The sequence below is a fragment of the Dermacentor andersoni genome, chromosome 1, assembly GCF_023375885.2.
Source record: "Dermacentor andersoni chromosome 1, qqDerAnde1_hic_scaffold, whole genome shotgun sequence".
Classification (NCBI taxonomy): Eukaryota; Metazoa; Arthropoda; class Arachnida; order Ixodida; family Ixodidae; genus Dermacentor; species Dermacentor andersoni.
Window position 1 is genome coordinate 79,101,055 of NC_092814.1, and position 25,152 is coordinate 79,126,206.

At 44.9% G+C, this 25,152-nt stretch overlaps 1 protein-coding gene across 2 annotated transcripts; it reads right to left on the bottom strand.

The window, feature by feature from the left end:
• Positions 1 to 3,341: 3,341 nt before the first annotated feature.
• On the bottom strand, positions 3,342 to 24,854 carry LOC126544058 (carboxypeptidase B-like). 2 transcript variants are annotated; one of them, XM_050191260.3, is made up of 12 exons: positions 23,832 to 24,852; positions 21,579 to 21,778; positions 20,793 to 20,868; positions 16,294 to 16,430; positions 14,983 to 15,091; positions 13,321 to 13,419; positions 12,042 to 12,140; positions 9,840 to 9,950; positions 9,296 to 9,395; positions 7,644 to 7,846; positions 6,950 to 7,034; positions 3,342 to 6,106 (listed from the first exon to the last, which is right to left on the bottom strand). In XM_050191260.3, exons 2-12 carry the CDS (start codon positions 21,689 to 21,691, stop codon positions 5,940 to 5,942), a joined length of 1,299 nt encoding a protein of 432 aa, XP_050047217.2. In that variant the 5' UTR covers positions 21,692 to 21,778; positions 23,832 to 24,852; the 3' UTR covers positions 3,342 to 5,939. The 2 variants fall into 2 exon arrangements, with proteins under 2 accessions (XP_050047217.2, XP_054917607.2); XM_055061632.2 differs by lacking the exon at positions 12,042 to 12,140 and having other exon boundaries at positions 23,832 to 24,854.
• Positions 24,855 to 25,152: the final 298 nt, after the last annotated feature.

Below are 25,152 nucleotides of genomic sequence, written 5' to 3' on the forward strand. Positions count from 1 at the left end.
AGCATAAAAAAATTAAATTGATAACTTCCATTTTTTCATTTCATCGATTGAGTCAAGTATCGCGTTGGGTACGGAATCATGGCTTGACCCAAGTATTTCGAACGGCGAGGTGATTCCTGAAAGATATCAGTACTTTCGAAGCGATCGTTATGCTCACTGTGGTGGTGTGCTCATACTTATTCATTCCAATATGACATATGTACCACTTGAATTTCCTGACACCGAGTGTGAAGCGGTTTTTTGTAGATTACGTTTGGAGAATGGAAAGGGGCTTGTAATCAGCTCGTTCAATCACCCGCCTGGTGCGACCTCTCATCCCCTTGTGCATTTACGAGTGATCTTGAGTTATTCTTGGGGGTGATTCTAATCTGCCTGAGATTGACTGGTCCTTCAACAACCCTAGAGATTCAGCCAGAGGGATCATGTACTCTGCATTTTTTGACATTTTGGAACACTTCACACTTGAACGGCATGTTCGCGATGCTTCACGCGGTGACGGTACAGGTCATGTTCTCGACTTGTTGCTATGCAATATACCGAATGTTGTGTCAAATGTGCATGATTTGCCTGGGATTAGTGATCGTAAAATTGTGGTAGCTGATTTGTGCCACTGGGTAGCAGGCTAGAGCGCGTTAGCTCAAGCCGACCTCTCTGCCCTCATTGAAATAAATTATCTCTCTATCTATCTGTTCCACTGGCTTATGGTTCTGGAAAAAAATGACATTTTAAACGCTTAAGTTTTGCTGGCTATTTCTTTAGTCTTGTTTTCATGGTCCAGCCATTGTGAAACGTAATCAGGCTTGGAAAAATATCTCCCGGGGTCTGTACCTGTTCGAGAGTGGAATATGGTGTTAAAAAGTTTAATTCTGAGGTATTCGTTGCGTTGTTGTAGCGGTTCCAAACTGAGGCTTTCTTTGGTCTTGAAACACTGAAATCCCTGGTATAATTTGAACAAACCAAACGAACGGCTATACTTTGAATGCTTTCGAAACTGTTCACGTCACGTGCTGAACACGGATCCCACACAGCACAAGCATAATCCAGAACAGATCGGACATTTGATTTGTACAATGATACCTTTGTCTCAAGTGGCAGACTTTCTTTTTTTTTTTTGCATTTTTGCGCAGGAAACCTAGAACACGGCGTGCTTTAGTTGTGATATGATCACTGTGACGGTTCCAAGAAAGAACAGGTGTGAAATAAACTCCAAGATGCTTGTGCTCCTGAACAGATAACAGCTTGGTTGAATTCAGAGAGTAACAGAAGTCACGAGTTGTTTTTTTCCTCGAAAAACGCATATGAACAGATTTCTTTCAAGTTAATGAGCATGCGCCACTTATTGCACCACTCATTTACTTTCTACAGGTCATCTTGTAAAACACTGCAGCCATGGGTAGTATGAAAAACCCTATACAAGACACAATCATCCGCAAATAGCCTGATTTGCGATGAAATACCGGAGCAGATATCATTTATATATAGATGAGGAACAAAAATGGTCCCATGACTGATCCTTGGGGCACGCCAGAGGACACATCAACTTCATGAGATGCCTTGCCGTTAAGCGCAACTTTCTGTCTTCTTAAATTTAGGTATTCCTTTATCCAGTTAACAAGCCTACTGTTCATATTATACATTTCTAATTTTTCTATAAGTGAAGAATGAGGGACAACATCAAACACCTTCTTGAAATCTAGAAACAAACAGTCAACAGAGAAACCCTTATCCAAAGCTCCTGCTAAGTCATGCGTCAACTCAAGCAGCTGTGTTGTACAGGAAAATCCACTACGAAATTCATGCTGCTGGGGGCTGAGCAAGGAGTGCACGTTCATATGGCTTATAGCATTACTGTAAAGCACATGCTCAAGTAGCTTACATGCAACGCTAGTAAGTGAGATAGGCCGGTAATCCAAACACTATTTCGCGGTCCACCATTATGCACAGGGACGAAATTGGTAAGTTTCCAATCATCTGATAAAGAGATCTCTTGTAAAGATTTGGTGAAAATTACGCACAAATATTTAAATACCTCCCGTGGGCATAAATAAAGCAATTCAGGTGATAAAGCATCAGGCCCAGTTGCTTTAGACGCATTCAATGTTTTGAGAGCGGCCTCAATTCCTCGTTGGTCGATCATGATATCTCTTATGGGCTCACCCAACACAGGGGTGGATCGCGCCACCGAGTTTTGAGTGTCAACACGAGCAGCGTACACAGAACTGAAAAAGGAGATAAAGCACTCCGCTTTTTCGATGTCGCTATGGACGGTAGCGCAGTCGCTATCATGGGCCGGTATTGATAATACATCTTTACTGTTCATTTTAAAGAATTGCCACAGTTCTTTCGTTCTTTTTTGTGTACGGAGGTGGAACATGTTAAAGAAGTTATCTTAGGCTGTCTTCAAAGTCGTTTTCATCTCTTCAGTTTTTTTCTTGAGTTTATCTTAAAGCTTCAACGAAGGGTTTATCTTATAAGCAGCGTAAAAGTGCGCTCTCTGCCTGGCCTTGCATTTCACGTCTCGCGAATACTACGGCTTACTTTTGCTGCGCCGCGGAGTCATAACCCCATGATGGTACATACCTTTCACGCATCTTCAGCAACTTGTTCTTAAATACTTCCCAAAGCTCTTCAATGTTCATGAATTCAGTCTTTGTATCAAACACATCAAAGTAGGAATCTAGAGCTAGGGCCATATCACTGACACGTGCTTTTTAATAGCTGTCGATACGCCGTGTGCCACCGTTAGCAGCTTTCACATACTGCAAATTCATATCGCACAATATAGCTTGGTGCTCGCTTATGCCCGGCCGCACTATTGTAGAACGCGCCGACTCTGGCGTGCTAGTGAAAAATAAATCCAAAACATTTCTTGCTATTCTGGGCTCTAGAACTAGCTGAGTTAGCTCGAAGAGGCGACATATCTTCAACATGTCTTACTTGACTGACTAAAAGCGCTGGAACTGGGATCTGCTAGAGACCATGCAATCGATTACTCGAAGATTGAAATCTCCGGCTATAAATAGGCAATCGGTGCTCACTGTTTCCATTGCAGCGGTAAGCTCATCAAGAATATTAACTTTGCTTCCTGGTGGGCGATAGAACGAACATACCGATAATGACCTGCCGTTCTGCAATCTCATCTCTACCCACATTTCACTTTGACTGCATTCTATATCAATTTCCCGGGAGCACACTGTCGCATCCACTAAAATAAAAACGCCTCCCCCGAGACGATTTAGGTCTTAGGGTAGCAAACAAAGCCTCTGGGAAATACTTTAGTATCCGCAACGTCAGCATCGAGCCAGGATTCAGATCCAAGAACGACAGTTGGTCTAGACATATCAACGAGGCTAGAAAATTCATCACTTTTATTTCGTATACTTCTGCAATTCACAATAAGAAAAAGCACCGACCCATCCGCTTTCAGTTCCTGTCAGTCTGCTTGCACAAATTGGTCCAGGGATTCATCATAGACGTACTTCACCTTATTTATACAAAGAGTAGTGAACTTGAGGTTTACTTTGTCAATCTTCTCTCGATTCGCCTTAGCGTAATACCACAGTCGTTTCCGCTTTTTGCGCACGTTCTCCGAAAAGTCCTCTGAAATACTAATATCTGAGCCTTTTAATTTCTTGGCGATTGATAACACTGCCCGCTTTTCCTTAAACGAAAGGAACTTGACCATTATTGGCCGCTTCTTATTAGGACTACGCCTTCCAAGACGATGTGCTCTCTCTATTGCAACGCTTTCCCATTGAAGTTTCGACTTGCAAATTTCTAAGATATGTTCCTGAGCCTTTTCGTACGTCTCGCGCTCTTCATCTTTCACCCCATAAAAAATTAAATTACACCTCCTACTACGGTTTTCAAGGTCATCAACCTCATCTACAAGCGCCTGTAGCCGAACTTGCTGCACTTCGCAAATCTGTTTGCATCATTGGATCATGTTGCGCACTTCCTCAAGTTTAGTAAGCGTCGTTTCTAATGTAGTCATACGTTCGTTCAGGTCTGATATTGCGGAGTTACTTCCGGCTTGGCGTTTTTCGATAGCAGCCAATTTTTTCTTCCTTTTGTCTGTCTAAAAGCTGTTTAAGAACAGTATTGTCGGGGCCTGGGTTCATCTCGACGTCACCAGACACAAGTAGTCACAACAAAAAACAAAATGCGAAACTGCGTAGCAACTTGAACCGATAGCGCCTACAAAACACAGGTCGATAGCGACAAGCATGAGCTCTTACATTCGCGAAAAGCACTGGGGGAGGTACCGGCAGAATGAGAATAGAATGAGCAACGCACGTTGCATTCTGACTGACCTGCACAAAGAGCATTCGCATGAGCGACGCACCCATAGCTGCGCCGGTACCACGCCCCAGAGGCAGACTGAGATTCCGCTGTATTTGTAGGCAGCGCGAGAGAGGAGCTGAGCTGCAGTATGCACGCGTCATAGATGACGAATTTCGGTGGTGGCAACACGGTGTGTGGTTACATTGCTTGAATACTAATTGCATTAACTCGACAGTCGTCTTGATATTGTTGCTGCCAGAACTTCTATTGATTCTTATCACCGTAGGAAGTGCGTTGCCGCTGTGTGAAAAAAAAGGATATTCACTAGCGATAAAACATGTCTGTCGCAGACACGATTCGCTTTTCCATCTATCGTGAAAACTTGCAACTTTCTGTGACCACAAGCTCAAAGTAAAAAAAAATGTTTAGTATTACTATAATGACTTGTAACCTTTCATCAACAGCTGAAATTATTGTTTCAAGTTATACTAGACTATATTGATATGAAGAAAATTAATGAAATAACGCTAACCTTGTACACCGCGCTCGCATCGATTGCTTTGTTTTCCTTCTACCCTAAAACATGAATGGAAATCGTTTAAGAATTAAGAATTATTTCACTGGAACACCTGCAACAAGAGCATTTTTTTGAGAGCGTGCGTCTATTCAAAAGGTGGTTAGTCTGCCTATTTCTTCAACGTCTACTGATGCATGGTAGTTATGAAGGTTTACAGTCATCGATAATAAAAAAGATCACCGACGATTGCGATACTCCCTAATGAGAAATTTGAGCGCTGCGCTATAATTGTGTTTTCATTTCGCAATATAATGGCTGGCGCAGACATTCTGCCTCGTGCGGCACGTTGCAAACCGAGCGAAGTGTGGTGCGACTGCCTCGCGAATCGGGATATCGCGAGAGGCAGCGCGTGGGTGACGCGTGGGAGCGATTCACTGCAGCGGCCGCAGACAGGCCGCCGGTCATACAGCGCTTTGTTTCCATATATGGTATCGGTGGCGTCATAGGCGAACAGACGACGCGCGCTTCGCTTGCGCCATCTCGTAGCCATCGTCGCCACAGAGCCCGTCTCGACACTACGCTTTTATTCTCACGCTTTCGCCATACCCTCCTCCTCCGCTTTCCGCCTCGCGCTCTCTTCGCTATCGCCGTCTTTTGTACCCCGCTGCGCTCCGCGTTCTCTCTTTGATCCTTCGCTGTACTCGTACGCTCGGTTACGAGGGAGGCCGGCGCCTACGCAGGAACGGGTGCAGGGCTATTCCAGTGGATCTCGCCGCCGCCGAACTGGGTTCCGCGCCATTTCGGACGCTGAATGTCTCAGTTTTAACTAACTGCGCTCTAAAATGGCGAGATTAGCCTCAACGTCGTGCAGTCAGCTTCACATGTGAGTTGCGACGGTTGGCCATGTCGTAAATAGGGGGCAGGCGGTAACACGAAAATCTCCGCAAGAACCTTTGCGTTTAAACTGTTCGTTATTTTACTTCATCTACCGTAATGCTTTGTATTTCCAGGGGCCATCAGCGGGGTCGATTTGCGCGATACGCATGTCCCATCGACCACGTGCGACGTTGACGAAGTCGACCGTGGCGATGTCAGCGCTTTTCGCAGGCACAAAATTGACTTGCAATTTGATTTAATGTTATTGAATGGCGGCTACCACGCCAACCCATGCTTGCTTCGGGACGTCGATGACGTTGCTTTGGTTTAGAAAAAATCCGTTCTTCTCTGAAGAAATTTCAATGGTGAAGCTCATTCGGACACCCTTCTTGACATACATCCAGTCGATTGCAGTGCCCGGAGCGATATCTGCGTTCATTAAAAAAAAAAAAAACTTTTGTTAATAAACTTTCCGTGACCCCTGCAGCGAAGGTATAGATGTTGCCTCAAGCAACCGCCTTAAGATTTGAGAAAAGCTACCGAGGGCCCTTCAAGGAAACCAGGGTATACAAGTGAACGGGCTCTTGCACAATTAGGAAAGTGCAACATATGAAGGAAAGAAGAAGAAAGAAGTCTACTGGCATCAGACGTGTCTTTAGAAGTTAAAAGCACATTACATTTCGTGCAAGTGTGAGCGAGGTAGTTTAATTTCCACATGAGCTGAATATTCCAGTCATCCGCTAACTGCCACGCCGAATCAGGTAAGCACAATACGAACTCCTTGAAGTTATATGAATGGTTTGGAAAGCGTACGCAACTTCATGTTGAGTTCTCTCATATTCTCGAGATAACTTAGCTTTAAATACATAAAATTGTGGAGGAACATCAATTCGTAGATTATAATACATGTGCCATAGGGTAGTTACTTAAAAAAAGTTTATTCGCGTAATTATGTTAATTATTCAGTTAAGCATTTTGATTTTTCGTAGAAGTAATGGCCGCCTCATTGCGTAATTTAGATCAAGTCAGAATTTCGCTATCTGCCACAGGCAATTTTTAAAAATTTGGTGCAGCTAAAAAAAAACTCTATAGTACTATATAACTAAGATTCATGCACGTATACTATACTCGGGCGCGGCGGTCGCAACCATGTTTAAATCAAGACCAACATATTTTTATCTTTATTGTTTGCTGTTATGAAGCTGTATTTGCGACGAAAATGCGTCACGATGTGCTGGGTCAGGCATCCGCGACCTTTGATCGTGTACTCACAAAGTAAGGAAGATATGGATCCGGCTTTGTAGAGGGTGCCGCTAACCTCCTGTATCGCCGCGACTGCTCGATTTGCCCTCGCCATCTGAAAGGACATGCGCAACAAGAGGACTGAAGAGGGCCGTCGTGAGGAGTGTTGCAGGCTTTCACCAAAACACGCGTGCATGCGCAAAAAGGTTGCCTGAAGACTACGCCAACAATCCCTAGATTCAACACAGTTCATACTCAAGACGTTCCGTAAATAAACTTATCAGTAACAGACTTGCAACGCTAATATTTCTCATCGCGGTTTTGAATCAGATTCGCGGGATACTTCCATAGCAAGTCGGAATCAAGAGGCAGGACAAGAAACATTTATGAGAAAAATATGTCATGCAGAGCATAAACACCAGAAGTCGCCCCGCGTATTCCAATTTGTTGGTTCCTGTGAATCTCCGTCAGTTTTCGAGCATCCATCCATCCATCCAAATTAACGACCCAATAACGAGAACAGAAAAAAAAAAATAACTGGGGCGAGTCATGAACCGTCGCGGTACGGAACAGCGTCCGTCCGGCTGTCTATGTACACAAGCGATTACCGACAGTGCGCTCCCGTCGCTTCGAGATCAAAGCAAAGAGAAGCACGCGCTCTTGCCGCGCACGCGGGGCGGCGCTGAGGCCACACCAGCAAGGACAGGTGGCGGCCAGCGCGTACCAGTTCGTCGTAGTCCGGCGGCCTCTCGGAGCGGAAGCTGTACGGGATAAGCCAGAGGTCTCCAAAAGCGTGGAAGCTGAAGTAGAAGGCTATCCTATTGCGGAATTGAGTCACGTATTCCCGGAAGGCGTGCGACTCCGGCTCCGAGAAGGGCGCCTTGCCACAGAAGGTCTCCTTGCAGGGATCCGCCTCGTCGGGCGTGCCTGCACATACGCACCGCGTGTGTACGCGTGCACACTGCAGCGACGCGAAAGCCGCGCGCGCGCTGTGTGTGCGCCCGGCGTCTGGACATCGGCAGTCGCGAGAGTTTTGGGCGTCTCTTCAAAGACGAGTGCTACATAGCAGTCGAGCATAGAAAGAAGGGGTCAGTCGTGCGTAAGAGCGGCAGTCAATCGCCCTTCTCGCAAAGAGCATTTAACCCTGCAATACTCAAACCATATCAAGCCATATCAAGCGAAATTGGAACAACTTGTTCACCGCTATTTTGGCCATGCAGCAATTTTTTCACGAAAACAAAGGAATGCTATTTCATTTATAGCTTTATCAATATAGCAATTACTAATTTAATTCATTTGTTGAACTCCACAGTTGAGGAAGGGGGAGGGAAGCACTAACCTCCAGCGTTTCAAAATCGCCACTAAGCGCTTTGCGTTAAGTTTTACGAGCCTAAATCGGCATTTCGAGGCGTCAAAGTCAGCGTAGGATATATGATACGCTTGGCGTTACGGAGTGCATCTCAGAGATTAACAGTAAATGTATGCGCTGACCGGTGGTCTTAGTTTTGTTTCCTGTTCTGTTGCGAATTTTCTTGATATATATATATATATATATATATATATATATATATATATATATATATATTCTCATTGAGACTTTTCATGTAATTATAATATTTGGGAAGTTGATTAATTAAGTAAGACTGATCGTCTAATTAGGCGGAATGAAAAAAAAATTGAGTATCTCCAAGCGACGGCAAACAACATTACTTAGGTTCTGTCCAGCTACGTGGTATTCGCATATTTTTAAACTCTGGCTGAAGTTCGCTGGGACACCCTGTATATAGTCTGTATGTAGTTGGTGCACTCAGCGCTGCGCCCTGTCTTTTTTATAATAAATGCAAATTCCTATAGCAGAAGTTAATAAATATAGCCCAGAAAACCGCAGAATGAAATTAACTCACGGTATCTTATATTCCCCCCTCCCCCCACAAAAAAAAAAGGGTTACGTACGGAGAAAATCGTACACGCATTAACACCTGAAAATACTCTCGTTCCATTACAAGGTGGCATTTTTTGTTGCTTATTATTAGCGGCAATCTTAGCTGACCTTAATGTAATCAGCGGTTTACTTTCTCACTTGTGTTCGTCTGGGTGCACTTCACCGGTATATCACTGGCTGATGCAGTACTACTCACTCCTATATATCAATATGTATAATTCACTTAGTGGTATTTCACTGATGCGTCGCTTCCACTACACTGAGAAACAAGCAAGGGAATTAGAGTCTAATTAAATAATAGGAATTGGTTAGAAATTACTGCTTGACGCGCTCTGATTACAGAGGTTATTTTTTTTTATTTGTAGAATCCCACATAAACAAAGCAGAACAACACTTTTTTGCGTGTGTTTCAAAAAAATGTTTCGAAAACTTACTGCAGAATGACACGTCGAAATTACGGTTGAGGTCGGTACCGTAACACTTTGTGCCATTGGACGAGTACTGAACTGATCGATTCTTCCTCCACATCCTGTTCTGCATGGCCGAAGAAAAAGTACTTCGTTTATTTTCCTATGCAATACACTGGTCACGTTTCATAGCTATAAACACATCACAAGCTTCAAAGCTGCGATCCGAAGATCAGCATTATCTGACAAAATTTTCTTCCACCGTAGGAAGCTATAATTACTAGGAAGCCGACTAGTCGTTGGAAGCAGTACTAATGCACTCTCGCGGATGATCCTGTTGGCACGTATACACGTGCAAACAAAGTTCAGTGGCACGTATGCAAATATATCTGCAATGGTATTTGGATGACAAGAGTTGGTAAGGGAACTGAAGAAATAAAATGTCACAGACTAAGAACATTAAGCCCGCTAGCGCTAGGAAAAGCGATAAAGTATAGTATACGAAATTATCGCACTAGAATTCGTGAAAGAAAACTTTACGGCATGTTCACGATCGGCAAAGTTTACACACCGATTTCCTAGAGAACTCGTATCCGTCGGGATTGAGGCAGGGGATCACTCGCCACTCGTAGTTGAATATTTCGGAGACGTCTGAGGTTCGCTCCTGATGGCGGCTGACAAGCTGCAACAAGAAAAAATAAGTTTTTTTCTGATGATAACCTTCCAGGCCTCTCTTACTTCCAAACGGTTCGTTGTGTAAGCAGTGAGAACAAGCTTCTCCTTCTATTCCTTGGTTTGAAAAGCTGTGAGTTTTTCATGGCTCAGAGACTTTTGATACAAAACCAGCGAATCGCGCACGTACATGAAAGGGTGTGCATGAGAGGTGCCTGTTCAATTTGCTGAATTGCCCTGATGCTTCGAAATGCCATCCTGAGTGAACTCTCTTGAAATTCACTTTCATTCACGATGGATCGACTAATGATCTTGTCTGTCTATCCAACGGGATTATTCTGCAAATAGCGACTGATCTAATCTTTCCCACTACGGCAGATTTGTGCAGGCGTCACGCGGCAGTCTCGGCCACGGTGGTACGTGGTCTCGGCGGATCATGAGCGGCATCGCCTGCCTAGCGCATTAGTTTACAGTTTCTTATTGATTGCATGGTTTGTGTTTGAAAAAAAAAAATAACTTCTTGCAGTATTAAGGATTTCACATTGCCTTGAAAAAGAGTCCAATGCGTTTGGCAGAGTCCATCGACTGCGGAATCGTCGCTAGGATCGAGAACGGCATTAGAGACAAAAAGGGGAAAATTCTGAACCATGGTAACACTGTTTTTGTGTTCTTCAGATTGATTGATATGGAAACGAAGGGATACAAGAGCACTAGAGTCATGCTTGGACATGTCGCTCTTCGATGCACCCAAAAGTCACGTGCCTGTTTGCCGCGACCGTCGCTAGCCTACAGTATTGCGGAGTTACTACACCGGAATTGGAATGAATGTGACCCCGCAATGGAATGGAATGGCGACAACGTTTGGAGGAATGTAATGGGAATGGAGTTACGTCTTTTTGTGAAAATAGAGCCATTTCTCGTTTACGCGCTATTTTTGGCAAAATATGCCGAAGAACCACCCAGCCCACGTTCAAACATTAGTAAGCCAGAGCCTCGAATCTAACAATACAGTAGTATAACGTAATAGTTCTGCGGAAACCCGCAAGGAGGAGAGAAGTAAGTAGCTAAGGGGAAATGAGGCATCCACCCAATCGTAGCAATTGCTACAAAGGAAACCCATACGGGTTCCTCGAAAGAAAAGCCTCGCAGTTGAAGAAAAAAAAGTTTTTTTTTTGTTGTTGAAGCAGCCGTCATTAACACTTCGGGTTTTCAAAACTAAACGCCGAAGCGCCCATTCAGTTTATCACATTGTGTTGCAAAATTTTGATGAATAAAGCCAAAATAAAGCTTCTTTTTGCACCTTGAACTGCCTGCGACCTTTATTGCAGCATTTAAATATCACGAGGACACCTAAGCAAAAATACGCTACGTCATCATTTTAGCATTAACACATTTAAGCTTAAACAATATTAAAACATCACAAGCCGTTAGAACATGCTGACCATGCAAGCACTAAGGTAGCGGGCGAACTGTCCCTATGGGAATTAGTAGGATGGTTGTACTGCACGAGATATGTCCCCAAGCTACTATCCCTCGACCTTGGTAACGTGTTTCGCGTATTTTTGCAGTTCTTAACACGTCTGACGACATCAGCTTGATGGTGCGTTCATTTGGTAACTTGATAAAACTACCAAGATGCTTTTCCTACGTTGAGGAATTACAGGAATGGAATTGAACTGCCCGGCCATTCCCGGAGTGGGAATGGACTTTTGGAATGGAGTTTTTTTTTCATTTCGAGGAATCGAAAGGAATGGAATCGCGGCAAGGTTCTAAATTTCCCGGAATAGAATTGGAATGGAATGGGGGCGCCCATGCCGCAACACTGCCCCCCCCCCCCCCATGCAACAAAAGGTATGCGCGCCCTGATTGTTATGTCATCTAGTAAGCCAAGGCCGATGCTACGACTGAAAACCGCGCTTTAGAAAAGAGGCGGTCATATGGTAAGCGTTGCCGACGTGCCCCATTGAAATGCATGAACTGTCGACCTTCCTGCGTCACGTTACTGCTCAAAGTGCGCGCATGACCTGGGTTGTGAAGGAGGTGTTGCACCGGTTCGCACAGAAAGCATACAGGCCCGACTGCCGTAGAGCAGCCTACTCGCCTCGTTGACGATGTACATGCAAGCGGAGATAGTGACCCACTCCCTGGCATGAACACCGCAGTCGATCAGAATAACAGGAAGGTCGCTTTCGCTGGCTACCTTTAGAGGAATGAAAGAAAACACAAGAAGCAGTTGGTTACCAAATACAGGAAGTGGCAAGACAACATGATATACTTCAATAGGCGTACAACGCCTGATATAAACTGCTGCACATGTTCTTTGTAGGATATTCGAGAAAAAGAAGGAAACGTGGCCACAGGAATTTCATTAAAAATACAAGAAACAAGAAGTTCCCATTTTCACACACAAAAAAAGCGTGCGACGCTGGGCTAGTTTGTTACATATGACTTCTGACGGCAAAACAGCGCAGGAAGCGAAGACTGAAAGTAAAGAACACACAATGCTTGGTTCGCGGGATCGAATCCTGGCCGCGGCGGCCGCATCTCGATGGGGGCAAAATGGGAAAACACCCTTTTAGTTAGCTTTAGATGCACATTAAAGAACCCCAGGTGGTCCAAATTATTCCCCCACTACGGCGTGCCTCACAATCAAATCGTTGTTTTGGCACGTAAAACCCCATAATTTAAATGTTTTTTAGTAGTTCTTGGTCTTGCGTGTTCCTTCCTCTGTCAATCTTCATTTCCTGGATGCAGTGTTTAACCATCAAAATTCACAAAAGAAGCTTCGCAAAGAAGTTCACAGAAATAAGCTTCAAAGTGCGCGTATCAAGAATGTATCGCGAGCAACTTAAGCGGTTAATTTCGCGGAATATTTATCGCAGCGGCCCGTCGTGTAAGCATTCCCTCTGTTGGGCTCAATGAGGAAAAGATGCCGCTTACCTTTTCGATTAGTGCATGCAGTCCTTGTGCCTCGAAATTTGAGCGATTTACCACCATCTGCCTGCTTTTCTTCTTTTCGTTCCCCCTTCTAAATCTTATATAGGCCACCTTTCACGCAATAAAAAATTCAGTTGGTAGTCATCCTGTATCCGTGTATCTGTACCCCGTGTTTATAGAGCTGTTCGTTCCTTAACGCGTTCAAGTTGCAAGAGTCTTACAAACACTGCCACATTTATCGGCCACATAATTGCGTTTTAAATGTCGGTCACCGAAGGCGCTTAGAAGCACGTTAAGATCACCGATAAACAGCCACTCTCTCTTTTTTTTTTATAAAGTAATACCTATGCTTCGGCCATATATCAACGTGTGCATAACCAACGATCCTACGCTAATTTTTCGTTGCAGTATAGTGGGGACAACAAACCTGAGATGGTGCCTACCTTCACAGCGATGATGTCGTTGTCATCGTGAGTTTGCCCAATAACTTGCGTTTCAAGAAAGCTGTGGACTTTCGCAAATCCCAGCAACGCCTTCGTTACCTGACAAAACCAACGAAGTATAACAAGAAAAAAAAAAGGTGTCATGGGCGAAAAAAATAAAAGGGCAAAGCAACATTCGAAACAGACCTTGTAAGATGAGAGGATGTGAAAGTAAAGTTGAATACATGTTTTAAAAAGCGACACGTAGGTCACGTCGCACTTAAACGTACTTATATTCCGACACGCTCTGCGGGGCACAAGATTTTTGACAAGCCATGGCACTGGTGGCAGTTCGCCTATACCGCGAGAGAACAATTCGTTGTTGCATTTTCCCTTGTTTATTTATTTACTCCCATTCGAAGAATTCAATCACCTTGAATAGTGAGTAAAAAAGACTGCAATGTCATTGGTCCTGTGACGCACGCATTAGCGAGTTACAACAGATAAAGCCCTGAGCGAAGGAAATGTTTTTTCGCATACAAGAGCGAATTCCAGCGCGTGCTAACGGAAATATTGTTCTTCGTAGAAAAACAACAATACGATATAAAAATTGGTGCCTTATGGTACCCAGTTACGAAGGCAACAACGCGTACAAATTGTATTCGATACGGGAGGGATTTAACGTTTGCAACTTTTTCTTGCGCTTACTTTCTGTTGACGCTTGTACAAGACTGCATACGGGCGACTGAATGTTCACCATGCGAAAAAAAAGGGACTTCGGCTTACGGCACAGCTGCCCCGAAATCCCAAGTGTGAACAGGATTTTTATATTATGGGGCCTAATTTTCATGTGCAGTTGCATATGAGAAGAAAATTAAAAGAAGAAAATGAATGGTCCGCTCTACCCAGAAGCTCCTTCCTTTTTCGTTGTTTTTTTCCCCCCATTCATTTTACTGTTCACTCTTCCAAATATATTATTATACGTGTACTGAGTACGCACAATCGAAAATAAAACAGATATCTTTGTTGTATTCGGGGCACGTTAAATATTCTCTGGTGGTCAAAATTAATCCGGAGTTCCCCACTACAGCGTGCCTCATAATCAAATCGTGGTTTCGGCCCGTAAAACGCCAAAATTAAAAGCTTTGTTGTACAGGGCCAAACAATCCCACCATGCATGCGTGCGGGACGTCTAGCTTTGCTCAGCATATATAGCAGGCTGCTTAGCTCGTTGGTCTATAGCGTGTCTCTAAATGTAGCACGGCCCGCCGCTGTATAACTCCGTGTCTATGGCGTTGTGCTGCTGAGAACGAGGTCGCTGGCGCGATTCCAGCCGCGGCGGCCGCATTGCGATAGGGGCGGATTACAAAAAACGCTTGTGCATCGTGCATCGGATGCGTGCTAGAACCCCAGGTGGTCAAAATTAATCTGGAGTCCTCTATTATGGCGTGTCTCATAATCAAACCGTGGTCTTATTTGGCACATGTTTTGAAACCCCTATAATGTATCGCGAACTGATGTGAAGTGCGAAAAGACGCGAATATATATGGCGCTTGTATTGTCTTTTTTTTTTTTCGTGTCTGTTTACTCTGCTTCGAAAAAATAAAATGGCGGCTGTACCTCCCACGAAAACCACGTCACTTGCATGTAAACTGTTAAGCAACGTGGCCGTAGTCGACTCACAGACTTGTAGCTGTAATAGCGCGCGTAGTCGAGAAGGTCAGAAGCCGTTTCCCCTTTGGTAGCGCTCGCATCGTCGGGGGCGATGAGGCGCTTCTCTTCGTTCACCAGACTGCGAAGGAAATTCGGGTCTGTGCTCAGGCGACTGCCTGCAGGAGTGCACAGCACCTAGGCACTACAGCGGATCACTGGCCGCAGTGAACCACGACGTTAGAAAGATGGCAAATAAAGAAACTGTCAAACTGTTACTGCAAGCAGACGTTACGAACTACGCTGGACCGTGTTCGTCCGTTCTCTGAAGCAATGCACAACGTAATCAAAATGACATATCCCAGCAGGTGTGCCTGGGATAGAAACAACCGACACACACTTTCAAGTCAAGGATTTTACATTGTAACCAAAGTACGCCCCGACCGTACTGCGCAAACGACGAGAGATGCCGGCATTAGGGGCGCTGGCCGACGGTTTTGCGCATGGTACAGTCATATCACAGCGTTGACCGAGACGCGGTGCCTGCAACGTTGGTGGGAATCTCTAAACGATTGAGGTACGTGTCAGCAACACATACGATTGTGTCTGCAGTAATCGAGCATGAGGCTTTTCTTCTTCGAATGATTGCTTTTGACTTGTTCCGTTCCGATATCGGGGACATATGGGTGCCTTCGTAGCATTCTGGTATATACAGTCACTTGGATAGCAGTTTTTCTAATACGATGTTATTCTGATTCTGCGTGGCCTGAGACTGACCCTAAACTCCTAAAGTGACAGAAGTCACCAAGGCTGCTTTGTGTATCAATGGCGACACCAGCTTTACTAAAAAGGCAATGAAGGCGGTGACATTTAAGGACACGCGCCTGCTAACCTCGCACGTATAGTTTAGCCTGAAGCGGCTGCTTGTGGACAGGATTGCAAGCGCGAGCTCCCATCGGCCGGAAACGGGGAAATACCGTCGCTACCTTATGCACCCACTGCAAGGTGGCACAAGCTTGGTTGGAGCTTGGCCGCAAGAGTGTGCACATAAATTTGGCTATAGTACTACCTACAGTAATTTAAGCTGCCCCGTACTGAGCTTGTAAATTTAATTTTGTGCGGCATAACAAACAACTTGTTGCCTTCTATTGAGGGTAACTCCATATTTACCCGCGGCTAAAATATTCTATCAATCGTTAACTTTCGATGTCACAAATGTTAGCAGCACAATACAACAAAATCGATGAAGGTGAGCAGTCTTTGAAATAGTCGCGAGCTTTTAAGGTCCTGGATATTGAAGAAAAGAAAAACGAAAAACAAAAGTGAAAAAATCTCGTCACTAACCTTTGCAAGTTGTCCGAGTTGACGTAGTACTGTATGCCCGCAGACTCCATAACATCCACGATTTCGTTGATGCTCTCCGGGGGTACTCTCACCAGTCCAGTGTGACCCTCTTTGATTGCATGACTCCAAAAGTCTAGCTGTTTTCCAAGGAAACGAATATTATACCGACACAAGCACTAATTAGTAAAATTAACGCAGTACGCGACGTTCTTTAAACAACATTGTTTGGTCTTTCGACACTCACTCCACTAGCAGAGACTGCTAATGCGCAAGTAGCCAGAAAAGCGTACGTAGCGTGAATACAGTGACGAATATAAAATTTTCAGCGAAACGGTTAGTGCGATTGCAGAAGCGCTGAAAACGTCATATGCGTGTATTCCCGAACTAGATCATGCGCCGAATATATATTTGGAGGGAAAGAGAGGCATGTTAGGGGTTATTTGCGGGCACAGGTCGAAATGTGCTGGTTAATTAGGGGCTAAATGAAAATTACTAAACACATGTTCTCTGCCTGCCTAAAGGCGTTATGCGAAACACTTACAAAGTGTTCTCGGTGCCCTGGGATAAAAAAAAAAAAAAATCCAGAAATGTTATGTTTCTAGAGAATTGGTGACCATATTATGGGTGGTGCGCACTGAAAATTTGAAGAATGCAAATTATTTAGGAGTCTTGCAAACAATTACTAGATCCTAATTTTCTTCCTATTTAGGGGCGTTAATAAAAAAAAAACGTCTACTTCGTTTGTCTGGTGTGCTGGGAGAACAAAACACGACACCAAGATACAGTATATGAAGATGGGAGGCATGTTGTGGGTGATGTACGATAAACGTTTAAACTGGATATGTTAATTACAGCCTTTGCAGAAGATTAATTATGCAAGAGTGCCAGAGGGAGGGGGGGAGGGTTTATAATGGTGTTTTACGAACCGCGTGCGAAGTTTACCCGATGTCCTGACAGAGCTGAACGTGCCACAGAGCTTTGCGCTTATATGAAATAGGAGGCATCTTATATGGGTGATGTGCGGGCAAAGTTTCAAGAGCGTCAGGTAATTACAGGCTTAGCGAAAAATGTATCAGGCAAATGCTAGAAAGCGTTACACTACAGTTACCCGCAATGTTCCCCAGTGTCTCGAGAGAGCTCCAGATGAGCTCGAGTTCACATTTGGTGAATACGAGGAGCCTGTTAGGGTTAATGTGTCGCGAAACGTTAATGCTTTTATATCAATTACGAACTTTGCCGTTAATTACTAAATTATCGTTTCCTCCATATTTTCATGCGTAATACGACGCACGTTGTATAGTTTCCCTGCTGTCCTCAGTGAACCGATCAATGTACCTTGCTTATATTTGGTGGAAATAGTGGGCAAGTTATGGGCAATGTGTAGGCAAAGTTTAAGTTGTCTCGGTTTTTTACGGCCTTTGCAGTAAATTATTCATGCAGGCGCTCCATGGCGTTGCAAGTGCGTTCTACGAATAGCGTAGAATTTAGCCTCCTGTATTGGGAGAGCTAATATAACTGGCACCGAGTTCAAATTTGGTGCATATGGGGGAAACAGCGTGGCTGATGTAGTGCATGCGAAGTATAATGTGTGTGGGTGAATAATACCCTTTACAGGAAATTACTTGACGAAATGCCCACGTCCTGGGAGAACTGTGCATGTCACCGAGTTCACATTTGCTGGATCTGACGAGCATGTTACAGGGAATGTGTGGCGGAAGTTTAATGCGTCAGGGTTAAGTAATGGATTCAGATAATTACTCAATACTCATCTTCCATATTTCAGACGTTATACGAAGCACGTATATTCTTCGTCTATACTGTGCTCGGAGGACTTATACAGTAGCACCAACTTTACATTAAGGACAAATTAGGGGCACATAATGACTGATAAAACTTTATGACATGAAACGTTAATACGTGTGGGTTAATTACGACGTTAAACACGCGTTATACGCATGTTTTATCGGTATCATGAGATAAAGTAATGAAGACACTGAGTTTAAAATTTGCTCGAAATCGGGTACATATTATAAGTCATGTGAATTATTCGAATAAATATGTGAATAAACTTGTTGGAAGCAAGTAGTACCCTTCTGGTATACTCGTATACCTTCTTATATATAGCTAAACTCTTCTGGTATACTCGTATACCTACTGGTATACCCTTAAGAGGGCGCGGCACAAGTACCATGACAATGTCTTTTTCGTGCATATTAGCAATCCTGCGCCACCCCATCTTTCGCTTTCACAAACAGAATTTGTTTTTCGTGAAGCTTACTGCAACATTCGTAAAGTGATAGACCGAGTCCAAATTTGTAAACTTTACGAAAACTTCGGGAGAGTTGGCAGGTACGATGACATCTTTCATTCCGAAGTGACACTTTGTGTGAGTTCCAGTGCCTCTACAGGCATGATGATGTTATTGATCATTTTTGCGGAGCAGTTTGTTCTAGAGAAACGAGATGGCGCTGTCAGCGGCGCGCCGCACGTCGCCTCAGCGACAGCGCACGAATGCGAAACCATTACCGCTGCCACCTTGCTTCTGTGCGATCAGCTGTCGGAAATGCAACCGAGTTTTCGCTAACGCACTGTGATCCAATCATGCCGGATTGAATCATGTGGATGGAACACGTGTGCAGTAGTTGGCTGCAAAACTAGTGACTGGCATATTAAGGAATGGAATGAATCTGTGTAGCCAAGTTCGCGGACCGTTGCTGCAACTGTCCGTATATGTGTTACCGGTACTTAGAGACGTACGGCTTTCTTCGAAGATACGGAAATTTTCTCATCCGCCAGCGTTGTATCGCTAACCTTCAAAGAAAGTGCTTCAGCCCCGGAACGTCGGCCAATGTGAGTACCACTCGTTAAACAATGACAAAGGGAGTAGCGCCGCTTCCTGTCGTAGTACGTTTCTACACACATCTACCATAACTGGGACGGAATCTTACGCCCACTCTATCGCCAACGTGTCAATAGGTGAATGGGCGCACACTTGAATATATGCGCACCATACACGCACAATAAATGACGGTCTACACCGATAGTACACGAATGATCCAAGCTGAGTGTTTCGTGAGTCTACAAGAGTAAGCAAGTTACTAGCGATAATGCGTCTTTGCTACAAGGTATTACAATGTATAAAACGGCTACGTTTCAAGCCTTGCGCGTAGCAAGAACAAATACATCGGAACACCCGCGAGCTATTAGGCAGAAATAATCAGATAGTGACCGCAGCCAGTAAATTTACTGAGTCAGTAATGTGACAAGCCGCTGCTAAAGAAGGAAGAGCAAAACACACTAATCCTGATTCAACTCATGAGCGGAAAGTTTGGATAGCTTGGAACACATATTTAGCCTCTCTCTTAAAACAAGCCCCATATATACGCTGCTCGCGCCGTTTAGACATAGGTTAATCAGTTTCCAAAGCGGTTTTGCGTGTTCAATGAAGCTGTGGCCAAAACTTCGTGTCGTCCACCCATGATGTCACCGTATACCATCTCTCCCGAAACAGGCTTTTACTGAGCCGCACCGGCGTCATACACACCCATTGTAAGCTCGGAGGCAACGGATACATTGAGGCAAGCAGTGGACGCGTCACCACGTGATCAAACATGGCTGCACCCACGGGATCGCCGCGAAAAGGGTTAATAGGTCGTCAAGCGCTGATTCATGTTCCAAGTGATGCAGGCTCTGGTTCTGTTAGAATTGCCATTGCGGAAGGAAATAAACTAGGAGGGAGCATTATAGTTCCCGCAGCCAGCCTATGCTCCGTGAAGACATCCCCTTTGCTTTTTCCTCCCTAAAAAATTCTGCCTAACACGTGATCCTGCGCGCGGCGGACTCGCCCAGTGTGCTGGGTTCCCGCTAGGGTTTAATCGAAGCGCACGTGCTCGGGGTTGCTCCCCCAAACGCTATGTGCAAATTTTCTCCCGATGTGCTTGTACAACTTGGGTTCGTTTATATTGCAGTGTATACATTTGCCGTCACCATTGCAACGTGCGATCGTGCGCCAGCCGCACGTGGCTGACGCACCCGTTCTCTTTTCGAAAGAGCATGCGCTGAGCGCGGCCAGTGCACGCAGCAGAGGGAGACACTAAAACTTACCACGACCTGATCACGTGCTGGGCCGACTTTTCTTGGCTTCAAATTTGCTACGTAATGCTATCTCCTAGTTATTTCCTTCCTCCGTGAAAACTGCGCACTGCAAGGTGGGAATCGTGTAACAGTCCTATTGAAGCTATATTCCTTCTCGCTCCTATCCATCGGTCCAAGTGGTGGCTAGCCTTCGTTTTCAAAAGTAACGGCCGGTCCGTAGCGGCGGGTTGAGAAGAATGAAAGAGAATCGTTGCGAAAAGAATCATTACATTATACCGGCCAAGCTGCGGTTGCTTTCTGGTGCATCGTATGCAGTGGTCATCGAGTCTTCGTAGTTCGGCAACAAGAAACGAAGGCATCACATCTTTAAGTAGCAAAATGTTGAGCAATGATACGGTCCTTACGTCGAGATTATCTTTCACATCCAGTAGGGTCTTCAGGTGTGCCTGGCTGTCAATTCTCACTGAGAGGAGGTGGTGCCTGCATGCGAAATAACGCAATCAGCATGAACGTGAATGCGAAAGAAAATATGCCACATAGAGAGAAAGCGAAAAGAAATAAAGGAGTGAAATATTTAGTAGCATTGAATAGATTGTAAAGATAGTCGATGTTCCTCGCATCTGTTGACTGCATTTTAAAAGTGAAACATTGGCGACTTTTAATATTTTGCCATAGAAATAGCCTACTAGCTTATCTGGCTACTAGAGTAGACAAAGTAAACATTTGAACTGTTCGCCCGACACACATGGCAAGGCCCCGAGAAAGGCTCATATTTCACTCACTGCTTGAACTATAAAGGATTATGCAAAAACGCACAAAAACGAGCATTTTGGTGTTGTAGTCCATTTCCACCAGCATTCCGGCCCTTACCAGTGTACTTCCACGGCATAATGCTACTCCCTTAGCCAAACTGTAGAGGTGCAACTATATAGTTCTTGCGTCACTCAGGGCGTCACCTTGCACTCCCTCGTTCTCAGTGACGCGCCACTGTGTTGCACCATTACGATCGTGACCGGGGTGGTCGTCAAGAGCACTTTGTTCATCCTTATTGGAAATTACATAAAGGTAGTTACACCTCTACCTAATAAAAACGCCTGCCAAAAGTTTCTGTTGCCAATCGTGGAACGTTGACTCCGGGGTTGCAATTTAAAGATGGCCGGGCAGTGTTTGACAAGGCGGCGAGTGCTCACCCGAAGAAGGTGGTGTCGATGACGGCATCGACTGCGCCCTGGGCGCCCCTGCATAACTGGACCCAGACGAAAGCCAGCAGCAGGGCGGCTCTCGTGGACACGGCCGCGGCCATGAGACAAGCCGCAGGCCGTCCCGGGACGGCACTGTTGCTGGCGCCCGCCAGAGACCGCTACTCCGGAAGAGCCGCGACGCCACTGCGCTGCAATAGGACACCGAGACGGGCAGCTACACGCATCCGCTTACGAGGATTCCGTGCACGTCCATTCAGTGCTCAACTTCTACCACGGACGGCCAATATGTGCTGGGAAATGATTGGGCATCCCCTTATCTCGTACGTAAATGTATTAAAAGAAGTTGGACTATGATGGTCCGAGAAGCAACATTTACAGCAAAGATTATCACAGTGAAGACTTGCAGGGCACAGTTTAGCAGCTTGACTGCTCAATTGTTACAGCGTACCGCAAAAAAAAAAAAGAAGAATCGTTAGCGTCGCGCATAGTTTGCAATTGCGATTATGATGTGCAGTGAGTCGAAACCTGCTTCGTATTGTGGCTCTGAAACAGCACGAACGGCAGCCTCGGTGGTACGCCGAGTGAAGGGACTTGCAATATAGATGCTAGACTGTTGAAGGCCATAAGATAGAACAATGTTGCGGCCCTCTCATCAAGCATCTTTCTTCCGAAGCTCTATGTTAATCTAACTTTATCATAGGATTTGTCGGGAAGTTCACGGTCTACTATACGCGGACAATTTTTCCTTGGTCGTGGTACGCGTGCAAGCTGTTGAGGATTGATACATGGTCGATGTTGTCACAAACCTTTTTTATATATGGGGTGTCCCAGCTAACTTTAGCCAGAGTTTAAAAATATGCGAATGCCACGTAGCTGGACAGAACCAAGGTAATGTTGTTTGCCGTCGCTTGAAGATACCCGGATTATTTCTTGCCTTCCGTCTAATTAGGTAATCAGTCTTAATTATCACCTTCTCAAATATTATAACTATATGAAAAGTGTCAATGAGAAAATTGTAGAGCGACATAAAAAACTCGCGATGCACCTTTATTTTGCTCAATACGTGCTACATAAAAGTGTTTTCCCGAGCGTGAAAGAAACCCGTGAAAACACGCAAAGTACCTCGAACGGCCAGTCGCGTGGCAATTCTGAGTGCATTGGCGGGCTTCATTCACGCTCGGAAAATCCCTTTTATGCAGCACGAATTGAACAACATAAAGTTGTATCGGGAGTTTTTCATGTCGCTCTACAATTTACTCATGACACTTTTAATCTAATTGTAATATTTGAGAAGTTAATTAATTAAGACTATTTATCTAATTAGGCAGAATGAAAAAAAAATAATCTGAGTATCTACAAGCGACGGCAAACAACATTGCCTTGGTTCTGTCCAGCTACGTGGCATTCGCATATTTTAAAACTCTGGCTAAAGTTAGCTGGGACATCCTGTATAGACTTACTATCGCTCCTATCTGACAGGAATCTTGTACTGGTAGAAACCTTCGAGGGAAAAGAAGAAACGACACAATGTTGCGTCGTTTCCCTCGCGTCGTTCGTCCCATGTCTGGCGATATTTTCATTGTGTCACGTATGATTAACATAGTCGTACAACTGCAAGATAAGTTTGAATGATTTGCAGTTATATTCTTTTATTTTTTACCTCTCTCGTTCTTTCTTTCGCTCTCTCATCTGTTTACTCGATGCGACCAGTTCCATGTATATTGGCATTATTTGCGATGTCAGAAGTGATACAGTAAACGTTACGGTGAAGGCAATTCTCATAAATCTCGCAGTTACTACTGCATAGAAGAACGGCGCTTCCATTTTACTCACCGTTATCTCCACTGCAATACTATATCGTAAGCTGCGAAAAAGGAACAAGTTACATAGGCTCTCAGCTGACTGCTTACAGCAGGTGAATAAACAAAGTCAGGCATATTCTTTGCCCTGGCTCCGTGTTACCAACTCCGCGCAGTATATATGGCGTCAACCAATCAGGAACGTGAACCGGATGCCTACGTCAAACGCCATTACTCCCGCGAGTCATCGGCGATCCCTTTTTTAATTCACTGACGCGTGCAGTCTGCCTGCGTTTCTAATTGGATGTCGTGGAGCCTTCGATGCGCTGCATAGTGCCGGTGAGACAGAGTAAATCTACATTACACGTAATGCTTCGTACTGTCTGAATGAGCGGAAGAAAGAAGGGTTAGCAGACTTCGTATGGCTTCGTATGGTGCTTACGAAGCCTTGTGCTTGCTCCATGGCTGAACTGGTGTCCTTGCCGCCTTTTGTAGCTCGGTCGGCTACAGAAGATTGACGACGGACGCAAGTGGATGGTCCAGACTTTCAGGCCATCCTCTCGCGCGTTCTGGGTCGCCGCTTGCGTCAGCACCACTCGGCAACGCCCGAGGGGACTTCGAAGCATTTCAACTGATGATGATGATTTCATTAACTGTGGCGCGTACCCACTGTGGGGTATTGACCAAGAGTTGAGCGGTGTGAGGAAAGTAAATTTGAAAATTTTAAAGAAATACAGAAAAAAATTGAGAGTATAATCACACTGGTACGAAAAGAAGAGACAGAGAGAAAGGAAAAAATATCAAAGCAGGGGAAGATAAAGAAATTATGAGATTAAGAAGATAGACGGCGAAATTCACTGATCAAATTTGCCATTGATGTGTAAACATTTCTGCGACTCTGAGCAAAAACGGACACATAAAAAAAAAACGATGACAGTTTTAGTGCTACTCACACTAGCGCAGCCTTCTGCGCCCTGCGAAAAATAACAAGCAAATGTGACAGCAAGCGACAAATAATAATTTAAAAAAATTACGGCAGAACCTATCTCACCATGAATGTCGATGTTGACGCGAGTGGCAATGTAGCAAAGTATAGCGACAACGTATTGCCACCGCAGAGATGCGTCATATATTTGAGGCGTATATGCACCCGGGCTTCTCTCTCGCACTTCCCTCTGGACATGCTCGGCCATATCGACGCGCCGCCGCGAAGGCCACACAAGTGTGCCTGAAGATATAGGACGCGGGTTCGATTGCACCCAAGTTGCACATACCCACTGGCATATGCATACCCATCGAGCGACGCAGGTTGGCATCAATGTGGAGCGGCGATTACCCAAGTTGGCGTCAAAGAGGTTCAATAAGGAGCAGCACACACCCAGTGACCCAAGATGCTCCCGTGGTTGGTTTCTAACCCGGTTCCCTCAGCACAGCAACCTGATCATTACCCATTAGACCACGGACTTCCGAGTGACCCACCACGTGAAGACTTCCATCACATTATATTGGCATGCCCATCAGCTCCAAACAGCATCAGACACAGCATAAACCACAACGCTAAAATAAAACCCCTGAGTGGTGGGAGGCTGTAGTGCTCAGTGAATGCCCGGAAGACCAGCTCTGGGCTGTGCGGCTGGCGGAGGACGCCGCTACGGTTCAAGGCTTGGTCAGCGTCTGACGCAAAGGGGAGCTTTACGGGGCTAGCCTCTCGGCCTCTCCGTGCCCCTTTCGATGTCAGCGGGAACTTTTCAATAAATCGGTTT

Bases quoted from the DNA above. Each gene is read 5' to 3' on its own strand.
- LOC126544058 (XM_050191260.3), bottom strand. From the start codon at position 21,691: ATGGCCGCGGCCGTGTCCACGAGAGCCGCCCTGCTGCTGGCTTTCGTC. The intron at 20,869-21,578 runs GTGAGCACTCGC...TTTCGCATGCAG, and splicing joins ATCGACACCACCTTCTTCGG to GCACCACCTCCTCTCAGTGA. The intron at 7,847-9,295 runs GTAAGTTTTCGA...GCGTATGTGCAG, and splicing joins TTTCGACGTGTCATTCTGCA to GCACGCCCGACGAGGCGGAT.